A 19,337-nucleotide genomic window follows, 5' to 3' on the forward strand; every position below is an offset into this window, starting at 1 on the left:
CCCTTTACCAGGTAGACTGCTGGGTAGGAAGCACAGGAAAAAACTGAATTATTTGGTAATGAAAGGTTTCAGTAGTTAAAATTTATGTTAGTTTTATGTTCTATGTTCTTCTATAAAGATATACTGTTTTTTTAGCTAAAGACTGCAATTTCAGATCATGGGCTGTTTATGTTGACATGGTAATGCTACATATTCATAAAGTTGATTCCTGGAAGTAAGGATAAAGATACCACGGTTTAACAGTTGGTTCCTTCGAAACTCAAGCGTCCCTAAACATAAAAGAGAAACGAAGGGCTTTTTAATTGACCTGCACCATCTAGTGGAGAAAGAAAAGATTGCGTTCCTCCACTACTCGCATTTAACTACTCTCCATATATTACACATTAAAAATTAGGTATCCTATAGGTATGATATAGAAAATATGTTTAATATAGAAGGAATCTACCTGTAAGATTTAAAATTATATTTTCATTTTTTATCTTCTTCCAAAGAAATATTTAGACCTCTAAATTCATGTAAATAAATACATGGTGAATTCACTTATTTTCATAAAATTAAAAAAAACTTAAGCATGTGATTGAGAATAGACCAAATGTTTACCTTGTCACTCAACCCATAACATTATTTACATGTTATATAATTATTTTAATATGAACAGAAGATAATGAAATAAGCAAAAAACCAAATATATAAACACTAAAACAACACCATAGTTTGGTTGCATAGTTGCTGCACAACTTTCAGGTGTGCATAGCACTGCACAACTTTCTGGCTTTTTATGCAGGTAAGCTGTTTTCAAGAACATGCTTAAAATTCACCATTATTTCTGTAACTATTTGCCAGTGTGACCTGGCAGCCTTGTTTTTTTATGATGTTGTAAATGCCTAACACCTATCCTCTGGTTCTGGTACCAAGCTACATAAAAAAATAAATAAATCTGTCTTTAGTCAAAACCTTCCTGCATGGCCTCCAGCAACTGATATTTCTTCAATGATTTATCTCCCCCTTTATGACACAGTGCATTAAGATAAATAAAGTAAGATCTTCTACTTGATTAATTAATTAATTTCTTTATTCTGTTGTCACAGATGGGATCCCCTGGTGGTAAGTGAAGCACAAACACAGCAACAACCTGTGCCGAGCATGTTGCCTTCCTAAGCCTCTCAGTGAGAATACCTTTATAGCTTCCTCAGGTGACGAGAGGGAAAGGAGAGATGGAATCTACCACAAGACGCTTTTCTAACATTACTTAGAATGAGGCATGAAACCTAAGCCTGCATGTATTAATGCAGGTTTTTAAAGAAAAAGGCAACAATGACCTCACCTAAAATTTAAATAGTAGTACTGCTTCTAAACATGAACTTAAATGTGAGCTCCTCAGAGTGCCTGCATAGCTTGCAAACACTGTGTAGCCTTTCCTTGTTAGAGAAGTGATGCAGACAAATAGCTGGTGACTCTTTCCAGTATCCCTCTGCAGCAACTGTAGCTTCTACCAAAGCTGGGCACAGGTCGAAATGTAAACACAGCTAGTTCTGCAGCCATTCTACCTTCACACAAGCCACCCAGTGCCACATGGACAGTTTCCCTATTATTTGCAAAAAATTACATCAGTTTAGAAAACCTCCTTGTTTGGAGACAAGTTTCAGCACCTCTAACTTATCCACTGTCCTGATCCACTCCTGTACCTTACAGGAAAGAACTCCAAGGCACCAGAGGCATTTCTGAATCCTCTGTTGTTACTTTAAGTTCACATAAAGATGCAGCAACTGTTTCAGTTTTTCAGAGTTTACTGAAGTTACTCCAGCAGAAAGGCTGACAGAATACTATCCCCAGAACAAAGATGGTGGAATCTACTCACAACACCGGCACTCATAAGCTAGAACTTTTTGTGAAAAAAACCCACCAGCATTCACAAATCCTGTCCTCCCCTATACAAGTTCAGTTATGTACCATGTGAGTAAAAAAAACCTACCTACTTCTACCTGCTGCTCCTCTTTGTTCTTGCTTTTGGTACGAGCCTGCACTCAGACATCAATATCCTGTCTGCTTTGCTTTTTTAACACATTTAGCCTGTCCTGTCTTTTCACAGCACAGCCAACAGCTCTTCCTTAGGAGAGAGGTAGACTAAGAGGAAAATGTTTTCTCGTTCACCCATTACAGATTCAAAGCCATACCTGAAGGCTTGGAAGACAAAGGAGATGGGGGGAATCTGGTTGAGTTTGTGGAGGAGAGCCTAGGTCTACGTCTTCGAAAAAAGCTTCGTATCAGGCCGCACTTGAGAGACTCCACGAGGGTCGTTTTACCAGAGCCAGAGTGTCCAAACAGCTTCAGTTTAATTCGGGGCTGTGGATTCTGTGTGTGCCGCAGCTGCTGGATAAAAAGCCCCCGATGTGTGTCCTAAAATTCAACATAAAGAAGAAATCAGAATGTGTGGCAGGGGAACTCCTTGCCCTAGTAAATCATACGTCTTTTCTCTTTGCCCTGCAAGAGGCAATCAGACACAGAGGCTACATTTCCCACAAAAGCTTTAAAATTCAACAAGGGGACAGCATACTATCATGTGTCTCTTGCTATGGGAAGATCTGCTTGAAGGAAACAGGGAGACAGCAGAAATACAGAAATGCAGCTCCCTTCCTTTATTGTCTCATTTAGAGCTGGGAGAGAGGCTCTGTTGTTCTGTATTGGTATTGAACTTAACATGTAGGATGAGTCATTAAACATGCACCTACAGCTCCTGAAAATTATAAGCATGAAGCAATTAAGCTGAACATTTTGACAGACACTGGAGTGCATATAAGTTAGCTCCTTCCTTGCTAACAGGCATTCATTAAATAAGTTAGTCACAATGCAAATACTGCATCCCTCATGGCCAATACCAAATCCTCTGCAAGAGCTACTATGACAGTATGTTCTTCATGTGTATGACACTAGAAACAAAACCCTCAACAAGCACTGAAAACAAGTGCCAGGTACGCTATTTACTAGACAATGTTGACCATTTTGAGCAGTACTAGAATATTTTCAGTGATCTGATGTAGTTTAGTGACCTCATATTTACATCATGACTAAAACACAAATTCACCCACTTGCATGCAGAAACGATATTCAGTGCAGGGATACAACTATGCAAAATGAATCCTTTTCTGACAAACTTCTACAAAAGCCCATTGAAGTGGAAGCTTGAATTTCAGCACTTCCTGACATCATCACTAATATATTTTAGAATCCTAGCAAGCACAGATTTACTGGCAGGACGTGATTCTGTTTCACCCTGGCAATGCCCAGTACGCATCACCTTCTATTGCTACTCTGGAATGGTAATTTATTTAAGTTTTTCACAGAATAACCAGCATAATCAAAACAGGATTGTTTTAAATGATCTGGCTGTTGCCTATAAAATGATCAAGCAAAGTGTTCCCTGAACCTTCTAAGTGATGCTGCCTATCCAGAATAATCAATGTGTATCAGATGTGTGAGGCTCATTGCCATACAAGCCCAGATCACCTTTGCATTCAAATTGTCAGGGGGCTTGAACATACTGAAACTGCAGAGTTAAAAAAAGACATTGAGAATTTATGCTATGATTGCATATGTTATTAAATGTTTCCAGAAGGGGCACAGGTCCCCCATGTATCATAACCCTAATTAACTAAAATGGTGATAATGGAAAAAAAAGGTCCTCCTGTGGGATGTGCTAATTCTTGATATTTTCCAGTTTCTTCTCAACACATTAGATGTTTTGCTAGGCACTGTCTAAGACAGGATAAAATAGATCAGTGATGGAGACTAGATTAGCCATTTTTGTTAATACATACATACCAGCTTTAACTGAGGGAGTATCTTATCATATGATTTATGGTCAAACTTTTCTTGGGATCTTAAAAACAACATAAAAACACCAGTTAAAATTAATGTATTCCCAACCTTTTTAAGTCTTGCAAGGAGACTGGTTACATGTTCATGCTGTTCTGCTCTGGCAAGGTCTTCTGCTGTTTTCCCATCCTGTTAAACCACGAATTATTAGCAGTAGTTCCTTTCTTTTGCCCACATTAAAAAAAAAAAAAAAATCACATGCAATATTGCTCATCTGCTCAATGCAGTAAGAGAACTGGTGTTAGATGCAAATGAACTAGAAGGAAAAAAACCAAAACCAACAAGCAGTAATAATTGCCCCCCTACGACAATCCCTGGGGTGTTTTTTTTGTTTTTTGTTTGTTTGTTTGGTTGGTTTTTTTTGTTTTTTTTGTTTGTTTGTTTTTTAAATTATAAAAAAAAAAACCCAAACCAGTGCAGTTCTTTCATAATTTGGCATCTGAATGCCACTGCAACAAAATATCTTGAATTCAGGGCCTGAGAGCAATGCCATCACTCCCTGCCTGAATTCGTCTTCTCACCAATTAGAGGATGATAGTGATTTCTAGATACTACATGCTCAACAGATCTAACAGTTTAAACAGTTCAATGAGCAGGGGAAAATCAGCATATTCACTCACATTACTAGCAGCTGAATTTTTTTTACTAATGAAGAATGAATGACAGTGGTGTATCAGTCACTAGAGGTTTCCAGAAAGCAAGAACACTGTAAGGCATGTGGTTTAAATTGCATCAGCAAATTTGCAAGGAGAAGAAAAGCTGCCTCCAGCATTCTGTTACTGTGATCTAATTACCCATGTTTCACAGGTGAGCAGTTTAATATTAAAAAGACTGAAAGAAAAACTGCACACTCCTTTCAGTCTTCCAGTGAGACTAATGCCATTGTGTTACTTTAAATTTTGGTAACAGATAACTAATTTATGAGCACTTTGTTTCTTTCACTCTCTCAGATAAGAGCTTTCAATTATTAAGAAGCAGTACTAGAAAACTAGTATATCTTTCTTGGGTTTCTATCTTTGATTTTATTAGTTTTTCATGTGAAACCTGCACTGTCTTAAGTAGTTCCCAAGGTTACTGTATTCTCCTTACATATGAAATAATTATCTTTGACAACTGAGTGTCCACCTACAGAATTAATTTTCAGCTTTCCATAAAAGTTATCATGCACTCCAGAACTTCAGATAATTCCAAGAGAACAGGAATAGAACATTAGCAAGAAACAGCTAATACTGTAGTTTATGGTAAAATGAACTGCTAAATCTGAACCTCCCCCCTTTAAATTCCTTCCAGAGTTGACACGTAATTATAACTTTAGTAAAGAAACATCTCAAGGTATTTTTTTAAATTAGTTTTCCTTAAAGAAGATGTATAAAAGGGGAAGAACCTCTTTATGCTGACCCTACTCTCCAAATCTCAGTTAATCCTGGGTGCCTGCTGTATGAGAGAAAAGTGGTCAAGTGGTTGGGCTGCTTCAATACTTTAGTGCTTCCTGAATACCCAGTCTCTGGAATTCCAGGGGAATCCAAAACCTTCAAATAAAGGGAAAACCTTGATCCCCTTTCCAAGAATTTCTCTAGGAACAGGGTGTGGCTTTTGCCTACCTAAACTGTGAATGTTATCTGGTCCTCCAAATCTCTGGCCTCCTCTTGATCTTTGGCCAAAGCAGGACTGCTACTCTTCCAGAGCACAGAGTGTTCTGTTCCAACATCTGGTTGCAGATGGCTAGCAAACTCCAGCACCAAGCATGCATGCAGCACGAGATCCTTCTGCAAGGACACTGCCCCTTTGACTCTGAGTGTGTCCCACACCTCTGGATGGGTACACCAGAAATGCCCTGGCATGACCTGGGTAACTTAGCACCTTTGCTTGCTGTGCCCCATGGAGGTTTGTTCTGAATTCAAGCCTGGATTTGGATAAACAGCTGTACACAGTGTTCGTTTAGCTGAGTCACAGCTCTTGAGGCACAAAGAAAAAGGAAATAAACATCTGGTGAATATTTGGCAAGGAGAGTGGATGGAGCAGCTCTGCCAGAGCCTGACTGGTGAGCAAGGGATGAAGGGATGGTGCTGACTGCTTCCAAAACTGGAAAAATGGCAACAGAAACGGTTCGAATCGCTTATAGGTCTGCACAAATATGTGCACACAGAAGGCCTACAGCCCCCCTGTAACAGTGGGATAGAATTGTCATGACCCAGAACTCCCTTCCAGAATCCCAAACAGATTTCTGACCTCAAGACCATCTGTCTGATACAGCTGTCTTATCTTGGTTTAGACTGCTGTGAAGAATGAAGACCTGAAAAGAAGCCCTGTCAGGGGCTTTCATACTAACCTTTTGCTCAGGTGTTGCTCTTATGCTGAGGCTTTTGACTCTGGTCCTCACCTGAGCAACACTACAGCTGTACACCTACATGTGGCCATATGTCTCACTGACCCAGCCCCTGACTTCCAGGTTTGACTTTGAACCTGTCTCTTCAAAATGGACTTGCCTGGTGATCACTAGACCTTTGGCTGACCACAAGCCCAATTCCTGACGTTGACTTTACCACAGACATTCCTCATTGTCTCCAGACTTGTCTGGAGACCTGGACTCATCTGCAGCTGGTTGCCACCGTAGGACCTGCTCTGCTTGCCTTGCTTGGGTACTGTGGGACTGAGCCCTTGTTGGTGAGGACACAGTTCCTGCTTGCCTTGTTGTTTACTCTTGGCATGCAGCTCATTTTCCCATATGGAGCAATGCCTTATCAACTGCATTGACTGCCAAGTGTCACTTCTAAAGTCCATGGTCATCAGACCACACGAGAAACACAAAAGGCAGAAAGACCTGTGGAGCAGATGAAGGGTACCCCAGAGCATTGGCAACAAGCACCAAGTACAATAGAAAGAAATCTAAGTGAAAATTACCCCTAAATAAGGATTTGGAGGTATTTACATTGAGAGGGGCTAGTGGTTCAGTTCAATTTAGACTTATTTGATTGAGATAACAGGTGGAAAATGCATTTGCTTCCATGAATAAGAAAATAACAGATGGAAGTGCCCTTTTTTGTCCAAAATGGTGACCAAATGAGGTTGTTTCATTTTCTAGGTGTTCACTGCAGGGTGAACTGTAGAGCTCACTAAGAAAAATACATAAGCAAAGTGACAAACGTGTTTCATTAAGTTATGTTCCTATTCAAGCTTTCTTGAAAAGTACAAGGTATCTATAAGCTAGAATAACAATGCATAAGCAAAGCTGGCATCTGAAAAGGGCTTGGTTACAGCATCCATGAAAGAATTTTTCACACCTGTTGGCAATACTTCATCACAATTTATGACTGGCTCCTTTGCTACAAATCACACAGCTATGCCTGCAAGAGATGATCTTGAGTTTTGAATTTAATTTTAATTTTAATTTTAATGAATTTTAATTTCCTGTACACTTTTCCCCTTTTTTCTGCCACAGTGTTGCTGGAATACTGCAAGGTTATATATATTCAGTCTGCTTCTCCTGACATTTAATTCAGCATGACTCCTTCAAATTGATGTGAACAGATAAAAAGTACTTTTCTCTTGGAAGAATAGGTCTACGCAGGCAATTATACCAACACAGCTGTCATTAAATAAATGAAGTGACACAGTTTAAGAATACTCTCATCATCTTTTTGTTGTATCTTATCTTTATAACATGTAGTAGTGAAAATACAGCTGCACAATGGGACATATGTAAAAAAAAAAAAAAAAAAAAAAAAGAGACAAAAGTAGGTGACAACAGAAAATCTGTAAAAGGCAACATGAAGTCCACTGTAAGCACACTTCATTATTATTAATAGGAGCCATGGCAATCTACAATCTAGTAGTTATCAGGAAGTCATTTTTAGACACTAAACTTGTTTAAGCCACAATTCCAGGTTAATTGGTTTTAATGACTACTTTTTCAACTCTTTCTCCTGTCATGTGAGACAGATGCTTAGAGAAAAAAACTCAAGCCAAATGTAAAAGAAAACAACAGAAATATCTGCATTTTCTACCAAATGGGTAAAGCTAATGAAACATAAGCTTTCTTCTTTTTTCCTCTGTTTCAGCCTTCTCAGGGATATTTTGTAGGAATTAAAACACAGTAAGATTTCAATATACTGAGTAGTAGCTATTTCTAAGCAGAATGCATAGGTAAGAGTGAGTACAAACTCAAACTGATTCAGTGTGTCTGAAAATAAAACATGATTACTTTGTTCAAAACACAGATAATGATGTATATGATGCCTATAATGTATCATGTTTGTATGAGATGTGCATGATGAAGGCCATTTTATTCCTGCTGTGGTTATGTCTGTCAGGAGGAATGTTTCTCACTTCAATAATAATGAAAAACACCTTAAATGGTGCTATCTGGATTTACAAGGATTTACTGGTTTTACAAGGATACTTGCATGCTAGTTCACTCATTCATCTCCTCACTCCTCCCTCACAAATCTCCACTATGAAAATAAAACTTTTTAATCCCCTTAAAACACGAAAAGTATTTAAGATATATACATTTGTACATTAACTGCAGCTGATGCGCAATGATGCACACCTTAATGCCAATGAGTGACATGCTTTGCCACAGAATCATAGAATCATTAAGGCTGGAAAAAATAATCAAGTCCAACTGTCAACCCAACACCACCATGACAACTAAACTGTGTCCCAAAGTGCCATGTCTACATGTTTCCTGAATGTGTCCAGGGATGGTAACTCCACCACTTCCCTCAGCAGCCTGTGAAGAAATTTTTCTAATATCCAGTGCTACAAGTAAATCTCAGACAAAGAAATTATCAGCTATAGATGAAATGGCATTTGCACCTTAATTATTTTCATATTTAGAAATAAGGAAACAAATGGACAAAAGAATGCTTTTCAAGCTGTGGATATTGAACAGCACATAAGAGTTTTTAAAAAGTATTTCAAAATGTAATTATACTGAACCATTGCCCCCCCGCCCCTTCCAGAAAAAAGATGCATTTTTTTCTACGATCACAGATATAAGTAGTATTTCAATATGAAAAAAGTATTCTCTCCACACTTACAGAGGTTAACGCTTCTACATTGGCACCAGTGAGACACAGGAACCGGACAACATCAAGAATGCCATTGTTTGCTGCCAGATGTAAAGGTGTTCTTCCATACTAACATGAAGAAAAAAGTTCCATTATGTTAGTCTAAGAACTTCACCCCAAATTTTATGACTAGTAATCAAACGTATTGTGCAATTATACATACTGATACACCACAAACATCTTTAAGAAAAGGTAAGAAAAAAATACAAAGAAAAACTGTAAGAAAAAAAAATAAAGCACAAGAGCTTAAAGCTCAATTAAAAACAAAGGCCAGATTAGACCTTTTGGGCTATATTTAAGAACTTTTTCTAATCTCTAGTAAATTTAATTTTATTTTTCTTAACTAAATCTGAACCTGTTAAGCAACACAAAGTCCTTATGCTTTAAAGCTCTGGATTCTAGTACTTTCAATCCAAGTATTGCTGAAGATTACATATCTGCAGTCTCCTTCCTTCTACCCAGAGGAACAAAAGGGATAATTGTAAGAAGTCAGCCTGAAGGAATTTGTGCCTTCAGCCACAGAGGGTAAGTGCTGTAAGTATTCATTCTCCAATTTTTGCTTTCTCTCCTGAAACTTTCCACAGACAACATGTCCTCATGACATCCACCACTTCTGGTTTTTCTTCATGTTCTGAGCTACTGTTACAAATACCACAACCAATATCCACTCTTTAGTGCTGAGATGTAATCTGAACAAAGCAAAGGTATGCAGCTAGGGAGGAAGTTAGGTATACATGTCAGTCTTAGAGCTGTGGCACAATACACTGTGAGAATTCACTTGGGCTCGTCATACATCTTTAATCATCTGTTCAACTGAAGCAAGCTTAAGTAGACTTGCAAGGAAAGTCATTTAATGCTCTAAATCTAGCCACTCCAAGAAATAAAAAAATAAAATAAAAAAAGGAAAATAAAATAAAATAAAAAAAGGAAAAACATTTTTTATGAAAAAGGTCATCTAGTGCAATTGGTAAAGTAATAAACAATGTAGTTTAGTACTCATATTCCATTTACCTTATTAGTGACATCCAAATTACAACTTGCTTCACAGAGTGCCATCACAATAGGAACATTTCCATCTTTGCAGGCCACATGCAAGGGTGTGTTACCATGCCTGTCTTGGAAATCTACAAAACATCCTTGACTGATGAGAGTTTTAACTACTTCTATTTGACACCTTCTCACAGCAAGATGTAGCGCTATATGACCATCCTGAAATCACAAAACAGTTTGTGAGATTCAATCATGCTAAAAATCAATGCATTCTGCAGAGTCACCACAATTTCATATAAGTGGGTGCATCTCCTTGCCTCAAGAATCAGAGTGGTTTTATTTTTATTTTGATGGTGGAGGCAGGGAGATGCACAGTATCTGTCAGAACAAATCAGCTATGGGATGAAAGCAAAATTCTATGAAGCCACAGGGCTTTGCAGTGGAATGGATGAAATACAAATATACACTTCTACTGACAACTTCTGTAGAAGGTGGGAGAGTGAGCAACAGTAACAATCAGCTGAATACTGTAAGCCACTCTAGTGTTTACTGACAGAAGTTAGTGATGCAAAAGTTATGCACTCTGCTTAGTGACCAGTAACTTTAGAGACAGATGTCCCCATGGACTTAGACAATGTTACTGGAAAAAAGCAATTATTTTAGAATCAAAAGCATTTTTTTGAACTTGCTTTAATAACAATTTAGTAACTTTCAGCAACAAAGGTAGCTAGTATACTTAGAAGTATCAGCAATGAAACACAAAATCTATTTGTTGGGATTACATCATGAAAGAAAAAAAATATTCTGAATCAAGTAGAGTTGTACTTTTAAACACTTGGAATTTAGCTTATTAGAAATAGGTGTGATTTATCCAGCCCACAGGAATCAAAGACAAACAACATATCCATTTTTTTCTCCTAAGTTAATAGCTTGTTGTCAAGCAAAGAATCACCTTAGTTGGAAAAGACCTTGAAGATGACCAAGTCCAACCATTGAGCCCAATCACAGAACGTAACGCCCCTGCTGTTTTTCACAGAGTGTTACTCACACTGTGAGGACTGACAAAGTGATAATGAATCAGCAAAAACCAAATTGTGGAAAAAAAAATTGTGGGCAGCTTTAAAGGCTACTGCAGTGATAAAGTCTCCATGTAAACTGCTCAGAATACCCATGCCATTGAAACAACGCTGCCTTGAAGCATTCAAGTGAAGCAATTCAGATATATGGCTCTGTGGCACTTGTGATCTCTGAATGTAATTTCTGACCAAAAGTAACCCAAACTAACCTTGTCTGTTGCATCAAGGTCAGCCCCATGTTCTGCCAGGCACTCCACAATATCCTGATAACCCCGTGCAGATGCTGTCAGGAGTGGAGTCTCTGCTTCTTTGTTTTTAATGTTCACATTACACCCTGCTTCACAGAGTGCCTTGGCAACAGAGTAGTAGCCATGCCAAGCAGCACAATGCAGGGGGGTTTCTTCTTCCTATTAATATGGTGAATAATAATTAAAAAAAAACCAAACAACACAGCTGCACTAAGTCCTAAGAGGAACAGCTTAGGTTAGGAAAATTACAGAAAAGAGAAAATACAGTCTACTACGTAAGTACTATTAAAAGATGTTGTCATTCCTAATGCTGACATTGTCAAAGCAAGAATAACTCCTATTGACATTCTGAATGATTACAGTAACACACTAGACTTTCATCATTACCTGGATTCTAAATGTCCATACTTCTCACCATAAAACTATCTATTGACAACACCTTGCATGTAAGCAGCCTTAGTTTAGATGTTTTCATGCTCCTGAACCTATCTTGATTCTCTCATTGGAAAACTGATCCCCATTCATAAACATCTTCCACAGCCTGTGTGCTGGGGGATTAATCCAATGCTTGAAACAGATGGATCACCAAGGAGATGCAGATCCCACTAGATTTGCACTTTGGGGCAGATCACACTGCTTACCACGTTCAAAGAGCACATTATAATGATTTAGGTGTAAGCAGGACTTCAGTACTCAAAGACACCTGAGTCCTTTAAATGCACATCACAATAAGCCTTTGGATCTGTAGTCATTGCAAGTTCAGTTGTCTAATTTGCTTTTTGCTTGAAGCTAAGAAGCTTCAAAATACCTTCCATCTCTTCGTATTTCATAACAGTTATGTGGAACATCATTATGAAACTCAAATGTTTTACAAGAATATGCTATTGAAAGTAGCCCATCAAAAAGCAAGGAGGATTAAAACCCACCAAAAAATTAATTTTAATTCTATGAAATGCTGTATGCTTTCTGAACCTGGCAGATATCAATAAGAACATGATTACTCCTGATAATATTAGAGGACTTGGGGCTGCATTCAAGATTTCTGTAAAATTTTGAAAAAGAAACTGTCAAACAGCACATCCTGTGGCCCCTTCGGCCTTCTGCTACTTGACTAATACAAATGTAGTCCTAGAGGATGTAGCACCTGAGAAGGCTTGTTGAACCTTCACACACAGTTAAATTTGAGTCAAATAGATGTTTTTTTTCTATTAAGCCTTTCTGTTTTCTCACGAGAGTTCAGACATCTAAAGAGGCTCTCCTAAGCCCTCTTCTCATTTTCAGAAATGAGTTCTTGACACTTCAGAAAAGTCCCATGATGGCCAAAAATAAGCTGAAGTAAGGGCAAAAACTAATAAAAAGCCTTAGCTGAATTCATGGAGCACACATCTCCATCCATACCTTCATGACATTGAGTTCCTTCATCTTTAACCTCTCATTTTCAAGAAAACCTGTGTTATTTATAACAGTAGTTGGTTCGTGCACACTGTTTTTTGAATATTCCTCACCTATTAAGAGGCACTGAAACCATCATAATTCTGTTATTTTGTTTCAAATGCAAACATACCAGAGGCTGCAATGCAAAACCGAAAGTTTTGAACACTTGTACTAAAGCCTTAATTGCTGAAGAAAAACAGTATCCACGACTCACCTTGTCTTGAAAGTTTGGATTGGATCCTACACTACAGAGGAACTGAACCACATCCACATGCCCGTACCGAGCTGCAACGTGGAGAGCGGTCTCCCCAGACTGCAATTACAGAAGAACATGCCAGTGTGATTTCATGCGTTCCCTTTGATACACACCACTGTGTACAGCCTGGTATTTCTCCCTTCCTGTAACCCACTGGGACAGCTGCAGTCAGCAGAGAGCTCCAGCTTACAAACTGTAGTTGTACGTGACAGACAAAGCACCACCAGGCTCTTGCTTCAAAAGGCCTTCCTCTTCCCTACTAACCTGGTTCAAGGTCACAGACACAATGAGATTTCTGAGCAATAGAAGGAGCCAGCTGTGTGTGCCATTGATGTTGAAACAAGTGTCCTATTTCTATTCATACTCTTTCCATACACCCCCTCCTCCACCCTGTATTCACAGATCTAAGGAGTTGGTATAACACTCTGGTATATCCTGGCATATTTTGCATTACATTTAATTATTTACAACATTATTTGTTTTGCTTTTCACAAACTACATGAAAGAGAGATGGTATTTTTTTAAGAGTAACCTCTTCCCTAGTAGCACTATCAGGACAATAATTTTGCCTTGCACTAGTTCCCCCAACACAGCAAACTGCTTCACAAGTATAATTGTCTCTGTACTGGAGCTTTTCCTAGTATCAAAACATCACTATGGTATAAGATTTTAATAGTGATTAGTTTCTAGGACAAATGCTGCTCAAGTAACACAGCTGGAAACAAGATAAGTGCTCATAAGCTATAAATTGTTAGGCTTCCTTATACTCAATAACAGTCAAATTTACTTGTCAGACAAAAATGATTGTCAATCAAGAGGAGTGAAAAACAGAATCATGATTTAATAGAGAGTTCGAATGAGAAATCCAATCTTGAAGTGAAGATTAATTTAGGTTTGTACTTCTCCACCTACCCACCATATACTCACCACATCGAATATGCATGCTTGGTTAACATTTGTCAGGAAAATAATCAGTATATCCAGCTACTTTAAAGTCGTGTTATCATAGCCCTCTATGTCAGCTTACAAAGCCAGTTACATTCTTGGCTGAAAATCTTTCCCACTGAAAGACCTCTCTCCTTGCTCAGATAAAGCTACAAACAAAAAGGCTCTCTTAAAGAAAAAAATTTTTTTTCCTTACCTTATCCTTAACATCCAAAGGACATTTATTATCATTGAGAAATTTCAGTGTTTCTACATGACCATGTCGAGAAGCCCAGTAGATTGCATTAGATCCAGCCTGTCAAAAATATTTGATTACAGATGTTATTGATCAATTTAGAATCCTAATTCTAGATTTTCAATTAAGGTGTACTTGCACTTAGATGTGGAGAGATATATTAAACTATCATATGAGCTATTCAAGATCATATGAAAGTACTTACTTAAAAGAAAAAGTAATTCAAATTGGTTCAACAATCCCACATACCAACAATGACAAAAAAAACCCTGTATGCAAGGATGATTAACAGGATCACTGCTTGAAAGGATAATCCTCTTTTCCCTCGTAAGGGAGTTTTTTTGGAAAGAACAGTCATGAGAAAAAAAATCTTTCAGCTGCTTACTTTACCATCTACTAGATGGAGAAGCAGACAGTGTTTCTAGGTACCCCAGATTGTTAAAATACATTTTGAAAAAGAAGCTTGTTGCATAGCTCCATGACATACGAGTTTTAGTTGTGATATTCCCCACTGCTAAAATGTGTGTTTATTTTTCCATATTAAACAAAGTACAACACTTTGTTTTATGGCCGTCACTAACTAGTGACTAGTTGAGTGCCAAACTAGTTGAGGCCATTTTGTAAGAATGAATTATACTTTAATATTAGTTTCATTCAAGCTACTTCAGCTAATAAATTGACCAAAATCAGAGGATACTCACTAGTAATAAATGAAATTGTTAGAGAAGAAAAAAGATTTGTTTTTGTCTTTTTCTCATATAAAAGAGCCAACTGGCTCTACAGTCCAGATTTTTTTTCTTTCCAATGCAACTTGGTCTGAACTACTTATCCTCTTGATAACTGTACTGAAAAACTCATACAGAATGGTGACAAAGCAGAACCTGACCTTATCTTTAACATCAATACGGGATCCATGTTTTAAAAGCAACTGAAGCATCTGAATGTTTCCACAGCCAGCAGCAATCAGTAGTGGAGGTGTTCCGTGCTAATAAAGAAATGCAAGAATGATATATTTAACTTCTGAAGGATAAGAAAAGAGAGTGGAATAGAAGGCAGGCATTGAACAGCATCGCTGGATTTCCAGTTTCAAATTAAGTCTTCTGAGAATACTGAAAAAAAATTTGTCCTTTTGTCCAAAAAAGTTCATTGCACAGCAATTTTCTTTACTTTTTAGATGAATTCACACTTGCTAAGCGACATATTAAAGACATGCTTTCAAATTACCAATAGTAACATTAAGCTTTCATTAGCCCATTTTAGCAAGGATATTCTCCTTTGCTGTTTCTTTCTTTATATCTACATTCTAAGCCAAATTATCTAAGGTGTTCACCACGCTACCTCAAAAACACAAGCCACCAGAAACATATGGAAAAGCTGAATGGGACTGTAACATGAAAAAAACAAACAGTGATTTCTTGAAAGGTCTGAGGTCCAATCACAAATAAGTAGCAGACGCTTTACTTCTATAATGCTCTTCATGAGTATTTCTCAAAATACTTTATAATGAAGGGCAATATAACCCTTCAAAGAAATGAAAATTAGAGCAGAGATTATTTATCCAAATCCAAACAGCAGAGCCAGCAACAAAACTTTGGTCTCTTAGTTAGAATAGCAGCAGTAACAGTGAAATACTGTAGTGTGCAAGTAACTTCTGAAAATGAAGAACACAATCTAATATTGACTTTTCTTAACCAGTTTCTGTAGTATGGGACTTGTGTTTCTAACAGTGCTTTGCAAAGTCAGTTTTAGTTGTCCAGTTAGTCCTACATACTCTGTCATTGCCATCTGCCACCAGAAACAATGGCAAACAAAAGCAAAGGGTGACAACTCATACACCACAGCTCTTAACAGATGTGATTAAAAGGCCTAAGCAAAGACCAGCATTTTGAGCTCCATTTTCAGGCAGTTTGAGAAGACTCAACACAGAATACATTGAATTTCTCCTAAAGAAAGGAAAAATCATTTTGCATCCACTTCTCTTTCCTTTTCATTTCAGGTATTACATTTCCATTTTACAAACATACTGCTCTATTCAACAGGGCGACAGCTAGTTCCCCCCACACTTCAACACAGACCTACACTACCTTGTTGGGTTGATTGACATCATAATTTGTCAGAGATCCCAGAAGGTGCTGTAATCCAGGAACATTGTCATCATTGATGGCATGAATAATAGCTTTCATCACAAAAGAATCTTCCTCATCCTTGTAATTAAATGAGAAAGAAGAAAAATTGTTAGCTTCAAGGAAAAAAAATCCTATCTCAACGGCTACTAAGACTTCAAAAAAAATGAAGAAATAAAATTTTCAGTCTTTTAGAGTGTTTTAAGCTGCAAGTTGTAATCCTTTCTGAAACATATGGTTAACATGTACATGTTCTTTAAAACACACACCACAAACCCCCACAATTTTTCTAGTACAGTATGTCTCCTTCTTCTTCCCGTACAAACTTGTTACTCACTGAGATTCCAAAGAGGTTTCTTTTACTGGGTGTGTTTCCTTTTTCCTCCTAGGACTTTCAATAAATGCAACATTTGCACAAAATGAAACTTTTACCATGCATACTTGTAAACATTAAAAAAAACATAGAGGTATACATAAAATACAAACTGGAGTTTCATGACATCTGGGAACCTGACACAGGAGAGGTACTTTGGACCAAGATTTCATTTATTCAAATGGACCAGTTGAAAATCTAATGTAAGTAGTGAGCCTACATACCTCTGTAGCTGTACCTTTATTTTTCCCCCATGCATTAAAATATCAAAGAACTGAAATTCACCGAGTGAAATACTTGGATCATTCTTATCCCCTTGCACTTGAGGTTCTGTACTTTTTAGAACACTAACAGCTACAAGCTCTTCTGCTGCAACACAGGTGGGAAATGCTCATTCAGAGTTAAAAGGCGTTCTGATTGCTGAGGTGGGAAAGGCAGGGAAAGGAGAGCAAGACTGAGAACAAAGAATAGAAGTAGGAAGACAAGAGGAAGAAAGCTGATTGTAAGAGTGTTTAGTTGCACAGGAGGGACACGGAGAAGATAATATGGATAAAAACCACTTTGCAGAATTGTTGAATTTTGATCCTATTAATGTTCAGCAAAGTTGAGGTAACCCAGCTCTAACCGTATTAACATACATCATCTGCTGATAAGAGGTCATTTGTGAGGCATGTATTAAAACCTGAAGAGCAAGCTAAAATAAGAGTGCTTTTGGATTTACAAGCATTTATCATTAAAAAGCACGGAGCAATTGCTCCTGGCTACTTAAATCTAGCAGATATATCTTGATACTGCAAACCGAATACTGGCCAGCTTTAATATCTCCTCCTTAAGTGACCACCTGTTGTGATACTGCTGTCTAGCATTCATTGGATCTAAGAGGGTCTCAATGATTTTGAATATTCTGAATATACTATTTTACACTACACAATTGAGACTATTAATATGGAATTAATATGGAAATTTCATTAGATGTTTCTATCAGAATAATTTCATAAAATCACAGAATTACAGATACAGTAAAGCATTCTAATTATATAAATACACACTTACCAGAGTATCATCACTCCTAGCAACACTCATGTTACTTCTGGACAAGAAAGATCTTGATAATCTTTGGCACAAGGATATTAAGCGCACTGATTGCTTTTAAAAATAATAAGAAAAAAGCTATATGTAAAAATAAAATCAAAACAGAATACTTGTGATAAGATGCTATTGCAGAGATTTTAAAGGAATACTATCATATTAGCAAAACAAACCAGAGTTTGACTTCAGCATTTTACGTTGCATTTAAACCTTCTATTTCTTTTGTCATTTATAATTCACAGAATCATAGAAGGTTAGGGGTTGGAAGGGACCTCGAGAGTTCATCGGGTCCAACGCCCCTGCCAGAGCAGGGTCACCTACAGCAGGTCACACAGGAATGTGTCCAGGGGGGTTTTGAATGTCTCCAGGGAAGGAGACTACACAACCTCCCTGGGCAGCCTGTGCCACTGCTCTGTCACCCTCACTGTGAAAAAGCTTTTCCTTATGTTTACACGGAACCTCCTCTATTCAAATAGGTTATTTAAACGCACTAAGCAAGGCTATACAGTATTTTTGGATTGCAACAAAAAACAGATTTCTCATGCAACAGTCCTGCCCTTGCTTAGTATGAGTATGAACTCCCCAATGTGTACGGAGAAAGAGGAGTGAGAAGTGACTTGAACTGCTCCTTGCCACACATCATGCTTTCAGCTAATACCTTGCCCCACTTCTGGAAAGATTAAGTGATACCAACCTCCTTAACAGTCTGGCAGTCTCAGATCAAAAATCCTTTGCAAAAAAGACAACTTTTTCCTTCCCACTCTTTTAAGTGTTGGCATAACTACAGGATGCCAATTACTTCTGTGAGGCAATTACTCTGTGAGGCCTGCTTAAGGGATATTTCATTTACTAGGATTACTGTCACAAAAACATTCACCTACACTCAGAAGCATCTGTTCTCTAAAAACACTACCCTGACAGATGAGAACATCATACAGCTGGATACATAAATCAAACAATCCACACACGAGCATTTGCATGCAGATCGTTAACAAAAAAGTCTGCTCCCACATTGCCACTCTAAATAACCTTATTTAGTCCAAACGACAGAGGAATGGGTTTCTTCTTCTTTTGTCTTCACTTGTAAGAGCATTGATGTTTCCCTGGAGTGGGTAATCCTACTATAATTGCGTGTCACCAGCATTTTGAAGACTTATTGAATGACTTACTTTCCATTTTCGTCGTGCTGCAAACTTTTTGAATTTCTCCATATTTACTGCAGATGCTTTCCTACTAAGTGCTTGCTGGGTGTCTTTAGGCTATGTGCAAAAGGAAACTAAAGTTGTAAAATATCCCACAATCACAAACAGAATTTTCATAAAGCACATTCCCTTCTTCCCTTCCAAAGACTACCCTTCTTTGATGACATCTACTTACTAATAGTATTGAAACCATATTATAATAATAAAGTAATGGTAAGCACATCATTTTTACATCCACAGCCTAGTGGGGTATGGAGATGGAATTTCTTGAGAAAATGCCCCAAAGGAAATCCAGAGCTAAGAATATTTCATGCAATACTAAAATTTGTTTTTTCGTTTAAAAGAAAAAAATCCCAGCAGCCAACACACTGTTCAGCTTAATATTTCAGCTCCTCTGGCAACAGAGGCATGGGATATCATC

General features: G+C 37.7%; 1 protein-coding gene across 3 annotated transcripts in view; it reads right to left on the reverse strand.

Annotated features, from left to right (window-relative positions):
- Positions 1 to 19,337, reverse strand: part of DAPK1 (death associated protein kinase 1) — an 87,033-nt gene that overhangs the window by 11,053 nt on the left and 56,643 nt on the right. For all 3 annotated transcript variants that reach the window (XM_071731819.1, XM_071731818.1, XM_071731820.1), the window contains 11 exons: positions 18,884 to 18,973; positions 17,679 to 17,771; positions 16,214 to 16,333; positions 15,016 to 15,114; positions 14,091 to 14,189; positions 12,908 to 13,006; positions 11,221 to 11,418; positions 9,957 to 10,154; positions 8,916 to 9,014; positions 3,925 to 4,002; positions 2,175 to 2,397 (listed from right to left, as the gene is read on the reverse strand). In XM_071731819.1, the coding sequence (XP_071587920.1) occupies positions 2,175 to 2,397; positions 3,925 to 4,002; positions 8,916 to 9,014; positions 9,957 to 10,154; positions 11,221 to 11,418; positions 12,908 to 13,006; positions 14,091 to 14,189; positions 15,016 to 15,114; positions 16,214 to 16,333; positions 17,679 to 17,771; positions 18,884 to 18,973 (1,396 nt within the window). The remainder of the gene's footprint in view (positions 1 to 2,174; positions 2,398 to 3,924; positions 4,003 to 8,915; positions 9,015 to 9,956; positions 10,155 to 11,220; positions 11,419 to 12,907; positions 13,007 to 14,090; positions 14,190 to 15,015; positions 15,115 to 16,213; positions 16,334 to 17,678; positions 17,772 to 18,883; positions 18,974 to 19,337) is intronic.

This window comes from Heliangelus exortis, chromosome Z, assembly GCF_036169615.1.
Source record: "Heliangelus exortis chromosome Z, bHelExo1.hap1, whole genome shotgun sequence".
In the NCBI taxonomy this organism is placed as follows: domain Eukaryota; kingdom Metazoa; phylum Chordata; class Aves; order Apodiformes; family Trochilidae; genus Heliangelus; species Heliangelus exortis.